Source organism: Amblyraja radiata, chromosome 3 (assembly GCF_010909765.2).
Source record: "Amblyraja radiata isolate CabotCenter1 chromosome 3, sAmbRad1.1.pri, whole genome shotgun sequence".
Taxonomy (NCBI): domain Eukaryota; kingdom Metazoa; phylum Chordata; class Chondrichthyes; order Rajiformes; family Rajidae; genus Amblyraja; species Amblyraja radiata.
Genome location: NC_045958.1, coordinates 76,245,451 through 76,260,765, shown reverse-complemented (window position 1 = coordinate 76,260,765; position 15,315 = coordinate 76,245,451). Strand labels below are relative to the sequence as shown.

The window sequence follows — 15,315 nt, the reverse complement described above, 5'->3', positions numbered from 1 at the left end:
GGATTGAAAGATGAGCCTGGGGTTGAAAGAAAGGCAGAGGGGAACAAAGTTATAAAGCTATTCTGGAGGAACCAGAGGTGGAATAATATGAATTTTCATTTGTGGAATTATTTACCATCTGGAATGTGCTGCCTGAATGATTTTAAAAGCTGATTCAATAGGTTTTTATCAATGGAGGTTGGATAAATATTTGAAAGGGAAATGTTTCTAGAGTTACAGGGACAAAGGGAGATGAGTGAGACTAATTGGCAAGCTGTTTGAAAAGATCAGGCATATGTACAATGGACCTAATGGCCTGCTGGATTGTATTCTATTCAATGAGGGTATGGAAGCTCCACTACCAAGATGCTACTAACATTGTTTTCATTGTGCTGTGATGTTCCTCTTCAGGGCTGTCTCCACTTTCTGGGTGGCCAATCCCAACAATCATCTCATTAACAATGCTGCTGCAGGATCTCAGGTGAGTGGTCCTTCATGTTGCATTGCTGTGCCCGCAGCAGTTTGCTTGGATGTGGGGAGTAGAGGCTTGTCACTTCATGATGGGCACCACCTTGTCTCACAACCTTTCAATTGGCATAGGTGACTTAGCCAGTGTTCAAACCTGGCAGCATAGCAGTTAAGGCTTCAATATAATGTGATGGCTGTGGGTCAGACAGCACCAGTTCTTGCTTTAGTGTGACACCTCGTCCCACATACCCTCTGTTCGACAGACACAAAGGGCTGGAGTAACTCAGCAGGTCAGGCAGCATCCCTGAAGAAAATGGATAGGTGATGTTTCAGGTCGGGACCCATCTTCAGACTCTGAAGAAGTCTTCATTTGCAAGAAATCCTGCAAAATTACTGTGTAGGGTACATGAAATGGATGCAAAATTGGGTCTTGTCGAAACTTAAAGAAATGCTCTTGAGAGAAATGTCTTAGATTTCCCCGACTGACTAGGGGACAGAATTTGGGAATAAAGGATAGGCTGTTTGGGACAGAGGTGAGGTAAAGTGTATTAACCCAGAGGGCGATGGGCCTTTGGACCTCTGTATCCTGGACGATTGAAAGCTCTGTACACTGAGCTCATTCTAAACCATGATTAATAGATTAATAGATAATATTCTAGATATTAAGGGAACCTTGAGCGCAATCAATGAAGATTGCCCACGGCAGGGGACAGCAACATATTGCAGAGATCCACATTTTCCAGGAACACAAGGAATTATCCAACTTCAAACCTGGTTCCTGGGTGTCCCAGTGTGCGTCATGAGCTTGACAGAGGGTTCTCCTATTTGGTTAGTTGTTCTAGACACGCACATAAATAGGAAAGGTGCAAAAAAACATGCCTTTAAAACAGGCAAATGAGATTAGTGTCGATGGGTAAAAAGGTTTGCATGGATGTAATGGGCTGTAGAACGTGTTTCTGTGCTGTATGAATCTATGACCATGTTAATAGTTTGGAATTACTTCATGTGATTGAGCAATGGAAAGTAATGCGAAGAAATTGAAGAGGAGCAGAAAAGGTGAACTATTGTGGTTCATAATCGAGTTATCCAGCACAGACACAAGCCCTTTGCCCCAACTTGCCTTTGTCGACCAAGTTACCTATCTGACCTCTCCCTATTTGCCTATGTTTGGCTCACATCACTCTCGACATTTCTTATCCACTTACCTTCAAGGTGAATTTTAATTACTCCCTCCTATCACGGCACTCCAGACTTCATTTTCTTCCAAAGTTGGTTAATCTAGCTTTGAATATATTCAAGATAAACGATCAGACTTTTCACACGTTAGGGAGAAATTTCTTTATTCTGAGTTCTGTAAATCTTAAACGGTGTCCTCATCGGTAAACTCTTGTATCCCAGTAATCAGTCTTATGAATCTAAATATGCTAGTCAACTTAGGAGGAGGGACCCTTTTAAAATCCTTTTCTGATCTAAATAAAAACAGTGGGAAATGCTTTAACATATTGAGTAGATAAGCTATTGCCAATAATGTCAGGCAAGGCTACAAATGTTGTCATCCCTGCCTCCCACGCTAAGTGTACTAATGCATTTCATTTCTATTAGGATACTGGGATATGGTACCTGTTCCATAAAGGTCCTACAGGAGAATCCCATGGATTGCTCATTGAAACCAAAGCTGAACTCACACCATTGGGCACATTCTACAACAACAGGGTCCATTCCAACTTCAAGGTATGTGGTCTTCTGAATAGTGGATCTTGGCAACACAGTTTGTCTCCACAGTTTGTCTCCACTGCCTAGGGATGGTCTGTCCAGGCTGGCCTTGCTAATGGCCTGTGAATTAATTTTGAAATAAATGGGAACCATTGGGCCTATGAATGAATCAATGATACTTTATTATCACATGTGACTGTCACAGTGAGAGTCTTTGTTTTGCATACACATTATGCAATGTGTCAACACATAGAGGGTGCTGACAAAGTTACAAAGTATTCCACTTAGTCCCCGACGCCCCCCCTTTGTCCTCTGTGGCCCCTCCACACCAGGCCCCCCTTTAGTTCCATTAGTACAATGTACCTCTGCCTTAAGGCTGTTTGGGTAACACATACACCCTTACTGAATTTATTGATCTGTGCTGACCAAGATGCCCATTCCTTGAAACCTTTCCTATCCAAGTGTATTTGAAATGCTGTTATACTATCTGTTTCAACCACCTGCTCTGGCAGCTTGTTCTGTAAACCCATGACCCTTATTTTCCTTTATGGAGCTCAGTCTGAGGAATGTTAAAAATGTGGCTTCCTACATTGCGCACAGCAAGTTCTCACTTCCAGCAATGAAATATTCACCAGATCATCATCTGTCTTATGCCAATTGAGTGCTAAATGTTGGCCAGGATGTCAAAAGTGAGTAGTTTGATAAAGTTTGCATTAAAGATTGAGCTTTTTCCAGATTTGTGGGAATGAAACTTTCCCATATGTAAATATTATGACCATAATGTGTCAGCTAGTCATCTTGCTTAAGGTGAGTTTATTTTCCTTCATCCCTTGAGTGTTGGCTGCGGGTCAGTGGGTAGCGTTCTTGCTGCTGAGTCATCAGGTTGTGGGTTAATACCTTGCTCTATTCTTGGCTGCTCCTCGAACACAATTCAGAGTGCATGCAATGCTATAAGAGGTATAATGTTAAGCTCCAGTCTCATCGATTCTGGATCAACACAAAACAAAATGTTGTAGTATCTGAAAGAAGAGTTGATCAGTTCTCCTCAGCATTCTGACCAACATTTATTTCTTGGCCAACGTCACAGAATGCAGATTATCCATTCACTGCTCCTTGCGTTGCTGCTGTGGAAACTTGCTGTGCACAACTTGGCTGCTCCTTATTCCTGTTTTGCAGCCGTGACTGAAATGCAAAGATTATATATTGGCTATAAAGTGCTTTAAGATATACTGAAAGGGGCTTGGAATTATTAATTATGAAAATCAAACATTTTCCTATTGAATGCATTGATCAAGAATGTGCAGTCGATTAAACTTTATTCCTGCACAGCATTAGAAGACTTTCAGACACCTACAGACAGATGAAGGAATGAGCAGGGTTCTCCTTGGGATTTTAGTGATAACTTGAAAAATAAATGTGTTTATTAACAAGTAACGTGATAAAACCTAGCAGCTGGTTTCCAGTAATGAGGCTGTGTCTTTGTCACTAGGCTGGACTGTTCATTGACAAGGGAGTGAAAGTTTCCAATGCCAGTGCTGATGACCCGAGGGAATATCTCTGTTTAGACAACAGTGCCAGGTGAGTGCAACCATATAACCATATAACAATTACAGCACGGAAACAGGCCATCTCGGCCCTACAAGTCCGTGCCGAACAACTTTTTTCCCTTAGCCCCACCTGCCTGCACTCATACCATAACCCTCCATTCCCTTCTCATCCATATGCCTATCCAATTTATTTTTAAATGATACCAACGAACCTGCCGCCACCACTTCCACTGGAAGCTCATTCCACACCGCTACCACTCTCTGAGTAAAGAAGTTCCCCCTCGTGTTACCCCTAAACTTCTGTCCCTTAATTCTGAAGTCATGTCCTCTTGTTTGAATCTTCCCTATTCTCAAAGGGAAAAGCTTGATCACATCAACTCTGTCTATCCCTCTCATCATTTTAAAGACCTCTATCAAGTCCCCCCTTAACCTTCTGCGCTCCAGAGAATAAAGACCTAACTTATTCAACCTATCTCTGTAACTTAGTTGTTGAAACCCAGGCAACATTCTAGTAAATCTCCTCTGTACTCTCTCTATTTTGTTGACATCCTTCCTATAATTGGGCGACCAAAATTGCACACCATACTCCAGATTTGGTCTCACCAATGCCTTGTACAATTTTAACATTACATCCCAGCTTCTATATCAATGCTCTGATTTATAAAGGTTAGCATACCAAAAGCTTTCTTTACCACCCTATCTATATGAGATTCCACCTTCAAGGAACTATGCACGGTTATTCCCAGATCCCTCTGTTCAACTGTATTCTTCAATTCCCTACCATTTATCATGTACGTCCTATTTTGATTTGTCCTGCCAAGGTGTAACACCTCACATTTATCAGCATTAAACTCCATCTGCCATCTTTCAGCCCATTTTTCAAAATGGCCTAAATCACTCTGTAGACTTTGGAAATCCTCTTCATTATCCACAACCCCGCTATCTTGGTATCATCTGCATACTTACTAATCCAATTTACCACCCCTTCATCCAGATCATTGATGTACATGACAAACAACAAAGGACCCAACACAGATCCCTGAGGCACCCCACTAGTCACCTGCCTCCAACCCGACAAACAGCCATCCACCATTATCCTCTGGCTTCTCCCATTCAGCCACTGCTGAATCCATCTTGCTATTCCTGCATTTATACCCAACAGTTGAACCTTCTTAACCAACCTTCCATGAGGAACCTTGTCAAAGGCCTTACTAAAGTCCATATAGACAACATCCACTGCTTTACCCTCGTCAATTTCCCTAGTAACCTCTTCAAAAAATTCAAGAAGATTAGTCAAACATGACCTTCCAGGCACAAATCCATGTTGACTGTTCCTAATCAGACCCTGTTTATCCAGATGCTTATATATATTATCTCCAAGCATCTTTTCCATTAATTTGCCCACCACTGAAGTCAAACTAACAGGTCTATAATTGCTAGGTTTACTCTTAGAACCCTTTTTAAACAATGGAACAACATGCGCAGTACGCCAATCCTCGGGGCCTATTCCCGTTTCTAATGACATTTGAAATATTTCTGTCATAGCCCTGGCTATTTCTACACTAACTTCCCTCAATGTCCTAGGGAATATCCTGTCAGGACCTGGAGACTTATCCACTTTTATATTTTTCAAAAGTGTCAGTACTTCTTTTACTTTGAAACTCATAGTATCCATAACTACTCTACTCGTTTCCCTTACCTCACATAATTCAATATCCTTCTCCTTGGTGAATACCGAAGAAAAGAAATTGTTCAATATCTCCCCCATCTCTTTTGGCTCTGCAGATAGCTGCCCACTCTGTTTCTCCAATGGACCAATTTTATCCCTCGTTATCCTTTTGCTATTAATATAGCTGTAGAAACCCTTTGGATTTACTTTCACCTTACTTGCCAAAGCAACCTCATATCTTCTTTTAACTTTTCTAATTTCTTTCTTAAGATTCTTTTTACATTCCTTATACTCCACAAGCACCTCATTTACTTCATGCTGCCTATAATTATTGTAGATCTCCCTCTTTTTCCGAACCACCAACCTTTTGATGAATGAGCCTCTTCCCTCTGGTGTAGAAAAAATTCCGTCTTCCTGCCAAGTTAACCCACTCTGACCTCAACACTCTGCTGAAAAATACATGCATTTCCACAGCATCCTTTTCAACATCAGAATGTCATGGAGTCATAGAGTGATACAGTGTGGAAACAGGCCCTTCGGCCCAACTCGCCCCCACTGGCCAACAATGTCCCAGCTACACTAGTCCCACTTGCCTGCGCTTGGTCCATATCCCTCCAAACCTGTCCTATCCATGTACCTGTCTAACTGTTTCTTAAACTATGGAATAGTCCAAGCCTCAGCTACTTCCTCTGGCAGCTTGTTTCATACACCCACCACCCTTTGTGTGAAAAATAGTTACCCTTTGGATTCCTATTAAATCTTTTCCCCTTCACCTTGAACATATGTCCTCGGATCTTTAATTCCCCTACTTTGGGCAAAATACTCTGTGCATCTACCCGATCTATTCCTCTCGTGATTTTGGATACCTCTATAAGATCTCTCCTCATCCTCCTGCGCTCCATGGAATAGAGACCCAGCCTACTCAACTTCCCCCTTTAGCTCACACCCTCTAGTCCTGGCAACATCCTTGTAAGTCGTTCCTGAATCCTTTCAAGCTTGACAATATCTTTCCTATAACATGTTGCCCAGAACTGAACACAATATTCTAAATGCAGTCTCGCCACCATCTTATACAACTGCAACATGACCTCCCAACTTCAATGCATGTGTTTCATAGAGCTGTACAGCATGAAAACAGGCTCTTCAGCCCACCTTGTCCATGCTAACCAAATTGGTATACTGGGCGAGCCTACAATTAGTCCAACATCCTCCTAAACCCTCCTATTCATATCTCTCTCTTTTAAAAGTCATAATTGTATTCACTTCTCCAGCTTCCTCGGGCAGATCATTCTGGATACAGACTACCCTCTGAATGAAAATGTTGCCCCTGAGGTATTTCTTCATTAACTCCAGTCTTACCTTAAGCCTTTGCCTTCTAGTTTTAGAATCCTCTGCCCTGGATAAAAAGTAGTTCACTTTTTGCATGACTGATGGTCCATGGTTTTACAACCAATGAATAGACATGTATTTCCAAAGCATCTTTTTCAACCTCAGCATGTGTTCTACAACCAATGAAGTACTATTGAAAGTTTTGTCACGTGGAAAATCAGCAGGCAACGTCTCAAAGAAACGTCGTCCAAAAAGCCATGTTCAATTTTAGTGAAGCTTGCTGGGAGTTATGGGAATACAGCCTATTTCTCTTAGAAATCGTGTTCTGGGATCTATTGTGAGAGAGTGGAGGGGTTGGGTTAATAGCATCTCCGACAGTGTGGGCACATCTCCGGCACTGGCTCCAAAGGGTTAATCTAGGCTTTGCACTGAAGTTTCTGGGTAGAGACTTAATCTAGCATCATACAGTAGATATGTCCATGATGTCCAAGTTCCCCATTATCTACATTAGATGAATAACCTTTAATGTATGTACGTAATGGTTCCTGAATTGTGAGATAGTCTGGGTCTCTATGGCATCTTCAGGCCGTGCATTCCAGATTCCAATCACCTGAGTGTGGACGGAAAGAAAATCCCTCTCCAATTCCCTCATCTTAAGCCGGTGCCCTCTTATCTGAGACACAATGGAGAAACATATTATTGTCTACCCTGCCTGTCGCAGAGTTAATTTTATATAGCTCTATCTATGGATCTTTTAGCCTCCACCACTCCAGGGAAAACAATCCAGCCTATCCAGTCTCTCCTTATAACTGTAATGCTCCAACCCAAGTGGTGTTCTGGTTAATCTCGTCTGTATCCTCTCCTGTGCAATTACATCCTTTCCATAGTGTGGTGACCAGAACTGCACGCAGACCTCCAGATTTGGCCCATAATCGCGCCCAACCCAGGTGACTATTTGTGTGCTCGTCACAGAAGCAGATCTGCAATCACATTTTGCGATCGCTACAAACTTTTAAATCTCTACTCCTACAGCAACATTTCTTTCTTTAACTATGATCCCTTATCATGTCATCTGTACACTGCGAATGGGTCAATTGTAATCATGTATTGTCTTTCCGCTGACTGGTTAGCACGCAACAAAAGCTTTTCACTGTACCTCAGTACATGTGACAATAAAGTGAAACTGTGCTATGCATGGAGATATAGTTGATGTACAGACACATAACTTGTGCAACACAGACCATGTTTCTCAGGTAATGCATCTTGTCATTAAGATGACTTGAACTTCATGACAGTTTTTGTATGATTGTCCTCTTCACCGTATGCATATAATAGTGTCAGAAACTAACCCCACCTTTAGAAGTCTGAAAAAGTGCCTCGACCCAAAACGTCACCCATTCCTTCTCTCCAGAAATGCTGCCTGTCCCGCTGAGTTGCTCCATTTTGTGTCTATCTTTGGTTTAAAGCAGCATCTGCAGTTCCTTCCTACATGACTCTACGTTTAAGCTGGTTTCTCCAGCAAGTACTGTCTGCCTACCTTGCTTGTGTTTCAGGGGCCACTAGGAATATCACAGGAAATGAATAAAATTGTTACAAGTCATTGGGCCCATTGAAGCAACTCTCTGCAATGTCCTGACTCCAGCCCAACCTGCACAGGCTTGTTCTTGTGTGATAGATCGCAAGTAATTAATGGTGAATTCTCATCAGTGTTAAACCTTTGTGTTCAAGGTTCCGGCCTCACCAGGATGCTGATCCACAGAAGCCACGGATTGCTGCCCTCATCGACCGGTTGATAGCTTTCAAAAACAATGACCACGGAGCCTGGGTGCGAGGAGGAGACATTGTATTCCAGAACTCTGGGTAGGTTGTCGACCTGTGAATCACTGGCAGGGTTGAAGCGAGAGATCTGAAGCCACCGAGTGTAGAGCTTGGAACCAGGCCATCTGGGCCAAGGCATTGATGCACATGCTGCACATGAGCCCACCCATCTCACCTGATCAGCAGACCCTTCTCCACCTCCTGTGTACATCTGTTGTCTGCATCCACTGCCCGTGTGGTAGCAGGCTCCACACCCTTGTCTCAGGAGAGGCCTTGGAGTTTGGTTTATTTGTTCATGGATACCAATGGTGCACACTGCCAGCATTTAGTATTCACCCCTGCTAGCCCCAATATTGAGGGATGATTAAGGGCCAACTAACTTGTTGGGTCTGGGGTCAGTCACAGTCCAGTTGGGTATTGACTGCAAACCGCCTTCCCTGAAAGATGTTAGCAAATTAAATCATTATTGAGCCTTTAAATATGCAATTGTTTGGATTTAAATTTGCCAATCACGATGGCTCGATTGTAATCATGTATTGTCTTTCTGCTGATTGGTTAACATGCAACAAAAACTTTTAATTGTAGGTCGGCACATGTGTAAAACTAAACTAAAAGGTGGGATCTGAACTCTCAACTCTGATTGAGAAATCTGACTGCTATTAATTCAACTGACCACTAGGTGTCAGCATGAATGCTTTTCCACTTTGTTCCCATTGAACTGTTTTTTTTCCCAATCCTCACTGACTACAGGGAGTGTTGTCGAAGGATTATAGGACTGCTCAATTACTTATTTTGACCCAAGCTTGTCCCTGCCTAATCCCTGACAAGGCAATCCCATCGTTCCCCTTCCCCTGAGACTTCCATTTGATTTTCCTGCCTCTTACACCCAGGGTAATTTACAGCAAGGACCAAATTAGTGAGCGACTCTGCAGGTTAGCAGCATCTGTGCAGGCAGAGGAGTGGTCAACCCTTAGGGTCAGGACCCTGCAACAGGACAATTTACAGATCTGTAGCCAATTTACAAATCAGCATGACATTGGGGTGTGGGAAGAACCTGGCGCACCTGGAGGAAACCCACACATCCACAAACTCCACACAGACAGCACCCAAGGTCAGATTGAACTGGCCTCTCTGGGTCTGTGAAGCAGCAGCTCTACCTGCCTCTTTGGACCGGCTGAGAAGTTTATACTGTGCTCTGCTCACTCTGTCTCCATCTTATTCTGGGAGTTCCTAGGCTGCATTGGTCCAGTTTCCAGTACTTGAGAAATCCTGAAACTAATGTCCCTCCGCTGGTCATCAGTACCCTGCACTGGCAGCTTTGTAGCTTTGCAACTTTGCTCTGAAGAAAGTATCAATAACAATTTGAATCTATTAGGTGGTACACAATGCTAATTGAATTGTATATTAAACTGTATTTGTATTCATCTCTATCCAATAAATTGCAAAATATTCCAAAGTATTATACAGGAACATTATTCTGAAAAGGTCTGAAGAAGGGTCCCAACCCAAAACATCGCCTATCGTTTGAGTTTATGGCATTTGGTAGCTAAAGAGATGGTTAAGCAAGGAAAAATGGTGAATAAGTCACTCCCAGTATCTCTAACCCCCCCCCCCCACCACCACCTCCACCTCCTTCCCCCCCACACCCCATTCACACCAACTGTTTTTACAATTGGCTCTTCTATTTTTCAGGTTTTCTGACAATGGAATTGGCTTGTCCTTCGCCAGGTAAGACTAGAACTGTAATGGAATTGCAAACCCTGAAATGCACAGCAAGGCCAGCATTAGCTTTAATGCAGTTTGGTCCTGCCAAGCTATTTATTTCTCCCTTAACCAACTGAGAGCTTAAAAAAAACCTGTGGCTGCTTTGTCCATGAATTACAGAGTGCACTGCAGATGCCAGCATGCACGAAAGTGGCCACCTGGCACTCGCTGTTTGCCATTACTGCAGGTGTTTGGAGCAAATGCATTGCCCAGATCTTATTAAACCCACATATTTTGAGGTGGTGCATGTTTAATCTGCACCAATGAAGAAGTTGTGATGCACCATTATACATGACTTCTGGGGAAGAAAAATAGCAGATACATTTGATCAATTTAAGGAGTTTGAGCTGTTTTTGAAGTATAGGCACCTTGCGCTGGGGTTACATGCTTGGAAAACAGCAAGTAATTAAAAAACGTGTGAATTAAACATACAAGCAGCTACGCTGTAAGCAGTAAATTTGAGTGCTTTATTCAGAAAATATAAACGGCCGCAGTCAGGACCCATGAGCGAGTCTTGTGCTGAACCATCGGGTTTCTTAACAATCCAGATTCTGAATGATCAGAGTTTTACTGTAGCCCTTGAGAGGTTGGTGTGAACTGCTGCATCGATTCACTGCAGACAGAACTGTCAAGGTGGGGTGGGGGGTGGGGGAGGGGGTTGTGTTGCAGAATTCTGACCATGTGATGATATTAACAATGTATTTCTTAGCCAGGTTGGTGGGTAATTTGGGCGGAACGTTTGTCGTTAACACTTGACCATCTGAGTGATAGGAAGTCATGGGTTTGGGACATGCTGTTGAAATACCTTGGCCAGGTGCCACAGTGCATCTTGTAAATGGAACATGGGTGATGGAGTGGGGTTAATCAAGTGATCTGCTTTGTCCAGTATGGCAACAACCATTGCTGATGCTGTATCGTGCCAGTGACAATAAGGCCCTGCAGTGTAAGAAAGGGGAAGGGTGTGTGGAATACATACTACTCATTGTAGGAAAGGATAAATATTTTTTATCCACACTTGAGATTGGCAGGTGTGTCCATTAGCTCCCTTCTCATTGATTCATTTTGGAGTGGGTGAATTGTGGGCTTTTGTTTGTGGAACTTCAGACTTTTGAAGCCTTGTGTTGTCATTTGCTTTTCTAATGAGCAACTTTATTTTTCTACGCAGTGATGGAAGTTTCCCAAAGGATGAAGGTTCAAGTCAAGTCGTCTCGGAATCCTTGTTCGTTGGTGAAAGTGGGAATTATGGATCTCAAGGAGGCCAAAACAAATACTGGGGGGTTGGTGGAGTGGAAGGAAAAAATCGCACGTTGCCCAGGGACAAGTAAGGTTCTGATGTAAAATGCTGAACGCTGCGGGCATATTTGTTCATGTGCCCCACCAGATCTTGGCTTGTGTTCCATGCACTGCAGAAGTTCAAGTAGTGCTTGGATTGTTTAAAGTCTTCAGGACTTTGAAAGGAATTATTAAGGGATATGTTTCTTTCTGGTGTTGAAGAGTGTAGGTGTACAAAATTGTTCAGCAGAAAGGATTTGGGGCATATTTTTCACATGTACTGTGATAAGTTACTCATTTTAAATGTGAGCAACATATTTATATTCAACAATGTTTAGTTTAGAGATACAGCACAGAAACGGGTCCTTTGTCCCACCGGGTCCGCGCCGACCAGCGATCCCCGCACATTAACACTGTCCTATACCTACTAGGGACAATTTTTACATTTATCAAGCCAATTAACCTACAAACCTGTACGTCTTTGGAGTGTGAGAGGAAACCGAAGATCTCGGAAAAAACCCACGCAGGTCACGGGGAAAATGTACAAACTCCGTACAGACAGCACCCGTAGTCGGGATCGAACCCGGGACTCCGGTGCTGCATTCGCTGTAAGGCAGTAACTCTACTGCCGCGCCGCAGTGACTTCCACAGATCATTGCCTTCCATTCTCAATAGGCTACTGCTGATTTCTCGGCTGTTTTTTTTAAAATGTCATCTTTAATTAGATATTTAAAAATAAATCTACTGAAGATTAAAGTAAGTGACATCTGCCTTGTGAAATCTAAACCCTTATTTAATTAAATTAATTCCCCTTTATTAACCTTGTTCTGTTCCATTGCTGGATTCTTCCATTCCTCATGCATTGCATGCAGTGAATCACCATCTGTTTCCTTACACCTTTTGTAATCCAGTGAAATCTTTCATTGTTTAAACACACAATGTTTTGTTGTGTCTTGTAAGCCCTAAGATGCTACTCTACTGCTGAAGACTGTTCAGTTTTCATTCTTTTTATATTCTCAACATCACTTCATTTTGCTATATGCTGTTTTGGTCTCTAAACTTCAGGAAGTTTATGCCTAGGATTAGGATGAAAGAGATTTAAGGGAGATCAGAAGAATAAGATCTCATTGCAAGGATTTGTCCTTCGGATGCTGAAAGGTTGTTTGTTCAAGGTCCTAGATACAAGGACATAGTCTCAGGATATGAGGCCAGGTATTTAGGATATATATATATATATATATACGTCTTTGAGATATATATAAATCTCTTACTCACCTGATGTCTGTCTATATATATATATATACATATATATACATACATACATATATATACATACATATATATATACATACATACACACACATCAGGTGAGTAAGAGATTTGGGAGATCAATTGGAAAAGTGGGCAAGATCAACCATGGTCTTATCACATGATGAAGAAGATGCAAGGAGCTAAATGTTACATTTTACAATTACTACTTGTGATGTTTGTATTCCTCTACACTTACCAACTAATGAAGCTCACACATTGTGGTAATGATAAACATTGCCTACAAGTCTAATTGTTCTCCTTTCTCAGAGAAATCTGACACGCCCTCTTCTTGTGTCTTTAAAACAGGACCTTTCCAATACGAGGCTTTCAGATTTATGATGGACCCATTCACGTTACCAAGACAACCTTCCAAAACTACATGGCAACACCGGTTAGGTTCACCAGTGCCATAGGATTCTTTCTGAAGAACCCTTGGCAACTGACTCCCAAGAACAGCTTCTCTTTGTTGAAATTTGACACAAAGGTATGTCTTCCTTGGTATTTGCTGTGTTGTGATATTAATGCACAGTAAGCCTTATGAAATATTACAGATTATTATGAATCAAATTACCAGACCACAATTTCACAACAATAACTTCATCCAATGTCTTTTAACTTAGTGATAATAGGAAAAGACATAGAACTCTACTTTATCATTCTTCCTATTAAAGTAGATATTTTGCATGTATCCGTTTGATACTCCACTGTTTCCCGTGGAGGCGTATGAAACTGCAGATGCTGTTTTACAACAAAAAAAAAACAAAGTACCAGAGTAGCTCAACGGGTCAAGCAGCTTCTCTTGAAGACATGGATAGGCAATATTTCGGGTCAAGACTCTTCTTCAGACTGGTTGTGGTGGGGGGAAGAAAGCTGGAGAGGGGGGGGGGGACAAAGCCTGGCAAGTGAGGACGAGGTTTTGAATGGCAGATGGCTGGACAAAGGCTAAAGTTGAAAAGGAGATAAAATGGTGTAAAATAAGCAGAAATGAGGAGGGAAATGTGAAGTTTGTGGGAGGAATATGGATGGAAGGAAATGGTGGATCATTTCAGTCATTAATATATATTTTCAGTTATTGAGGTCCCTGCCCCTCCTGATCCCTGAGGCACCCTGATGGGTACCAGCTTATCCACCTGAAAATAACTAGGTAAAACCCTTGCACTCTTTCTGCCACTTAATCAATCCCTATTCATGCCAATATCGTACCTTTAAGATCACGACCCTTATGTTGTACAGTAACTATCAATGTGGCATCTTATAGATTTACTTTTGGAAATCCAGATACATACCTTCTACAGGAACCCTTTCATCCATCCTGCTAAGTATGTCCTCAAAGAACTCTAATAACATTTCCTTTTATATATTTTAAAAAACCATACTGATTCTATCTAATCCATTTTATAATTGTGTAAGTGTCTTCTTGGTAATTAACTTAGTTTAGGGATCTTGCATGGAAACGGGTCCTTCGACCCAACATCACGGCCACACCAAGTATCAATCACCTGTTCACATGTTCTCCCACTTTCTCCTTCATTCCCTACACATTCTTATGTATCGCCCGGAGCAATAACGACAACGGAATAAGTAATGAAACATTAATTTACTAACTAACTTCAAACATTGAATATCACCCTAACTTGCACTAAAAGGGCTGAAGCCTAACCAACTGCGTCCCGGCTGAGTCCCGCAGAAGTCCTGCACAACCGTCCTCAGATTGGGCAGTGTTTCCAATCTACCGCACTTGTGCACACCCCTGACCTTCCTGGCCAACAGGGATATTGGCGTGCATGTGTATGCTGGCATGCATGCGTGTAGGATGCTGGCGCGCATGTGCATGTGTATGCTGGCATGCATGTGTGTAAGATGCTTGCACGCATGTGTATGCCGGCATGCATGCGTGTAGGATTCCAGCATGCATGTGTATGCTGGCATGCATGTGTGTAGGATGCTGGTATGCATGTGTATGCCAATGCATATGCGTGTAAGATGCTCGCGTGCATATGCATAAGATGTTGGAGCACATATGTGTAAGAAGTTAGATTAAGGTCAAGTCAAGTTTATTCGTCACATACACATACGAGATGCGCAGTGAAATGAAAAGTGTCAATGCTCGCGGACTTTGTGTAAAAAGACAAACAAACAAACAACCAAACAACCAAACAAGCTACAAACAGAATGGAACAGAATCACATATTCTTTTACATATTAAATATTGTGGGCAGAAGGAAAAAGGGAAAAAAACGCAATTTTCAAGAAAGCAGTAGAGTGGTACAGTAAATGTTAGTCCCTGGTGAAATAGGAGTTTACAGTCCTAATGGCCTCTGGGAAGAAACTCCTTCTCAACCTCTCCGTTCTCACAGCATGGCAACAGAGGTGTTTGCCTGACCGTAGCAGCTGGAATAGTCCGTTTAGGGAGGAACAGCTCTTAGGGCTGGAAGAAAAAGCAGG

General features: G+C 42.2%; 1 protein-coding gene across 1 annotated transcript in view; it reads left to right on the top strand.

Annotated features, from left to right (window-relative positions):
- cemip2 (cell migration inducing hyaluronidase 2) overlaps positions 1 to 15,315 on the top strand; it is a 77,317-nt gene that overhangs the window by 41,224 nt on the left and 20,778 nt on the right. The window contains exons 10-16 of the mRNA XM_033018127.1: positions 391 to 460; positions 2,050 to 2,178; positions 3,650 to 3,738; positions 8,434 to 8,565; positions 10,216 to 10,251; positions 11,453 to 11,608; positions 13,177 to 13,354. Coding sequence (XP_032874018.1) covers positions 391 to 460; positions 2,050 to 2,178; positions 3,650 to 3,738; positions 8,434 to 8,565; positions 10,216 to 10,251; positions 11,453 to 11,608; positions 13,177 to 13,354 — 790 coding nt within the window. The remainder of the gene's footprint in view (positions 1 to 390; positions 461 to 2,049; positions 2,179 to 3,649; positions 3,739 to 8,433; positions 8,566 to 10,215; positions 10,252 to 11,452; positions 11,609 to 13,176; positions 13,355 to 15,315) is intronic.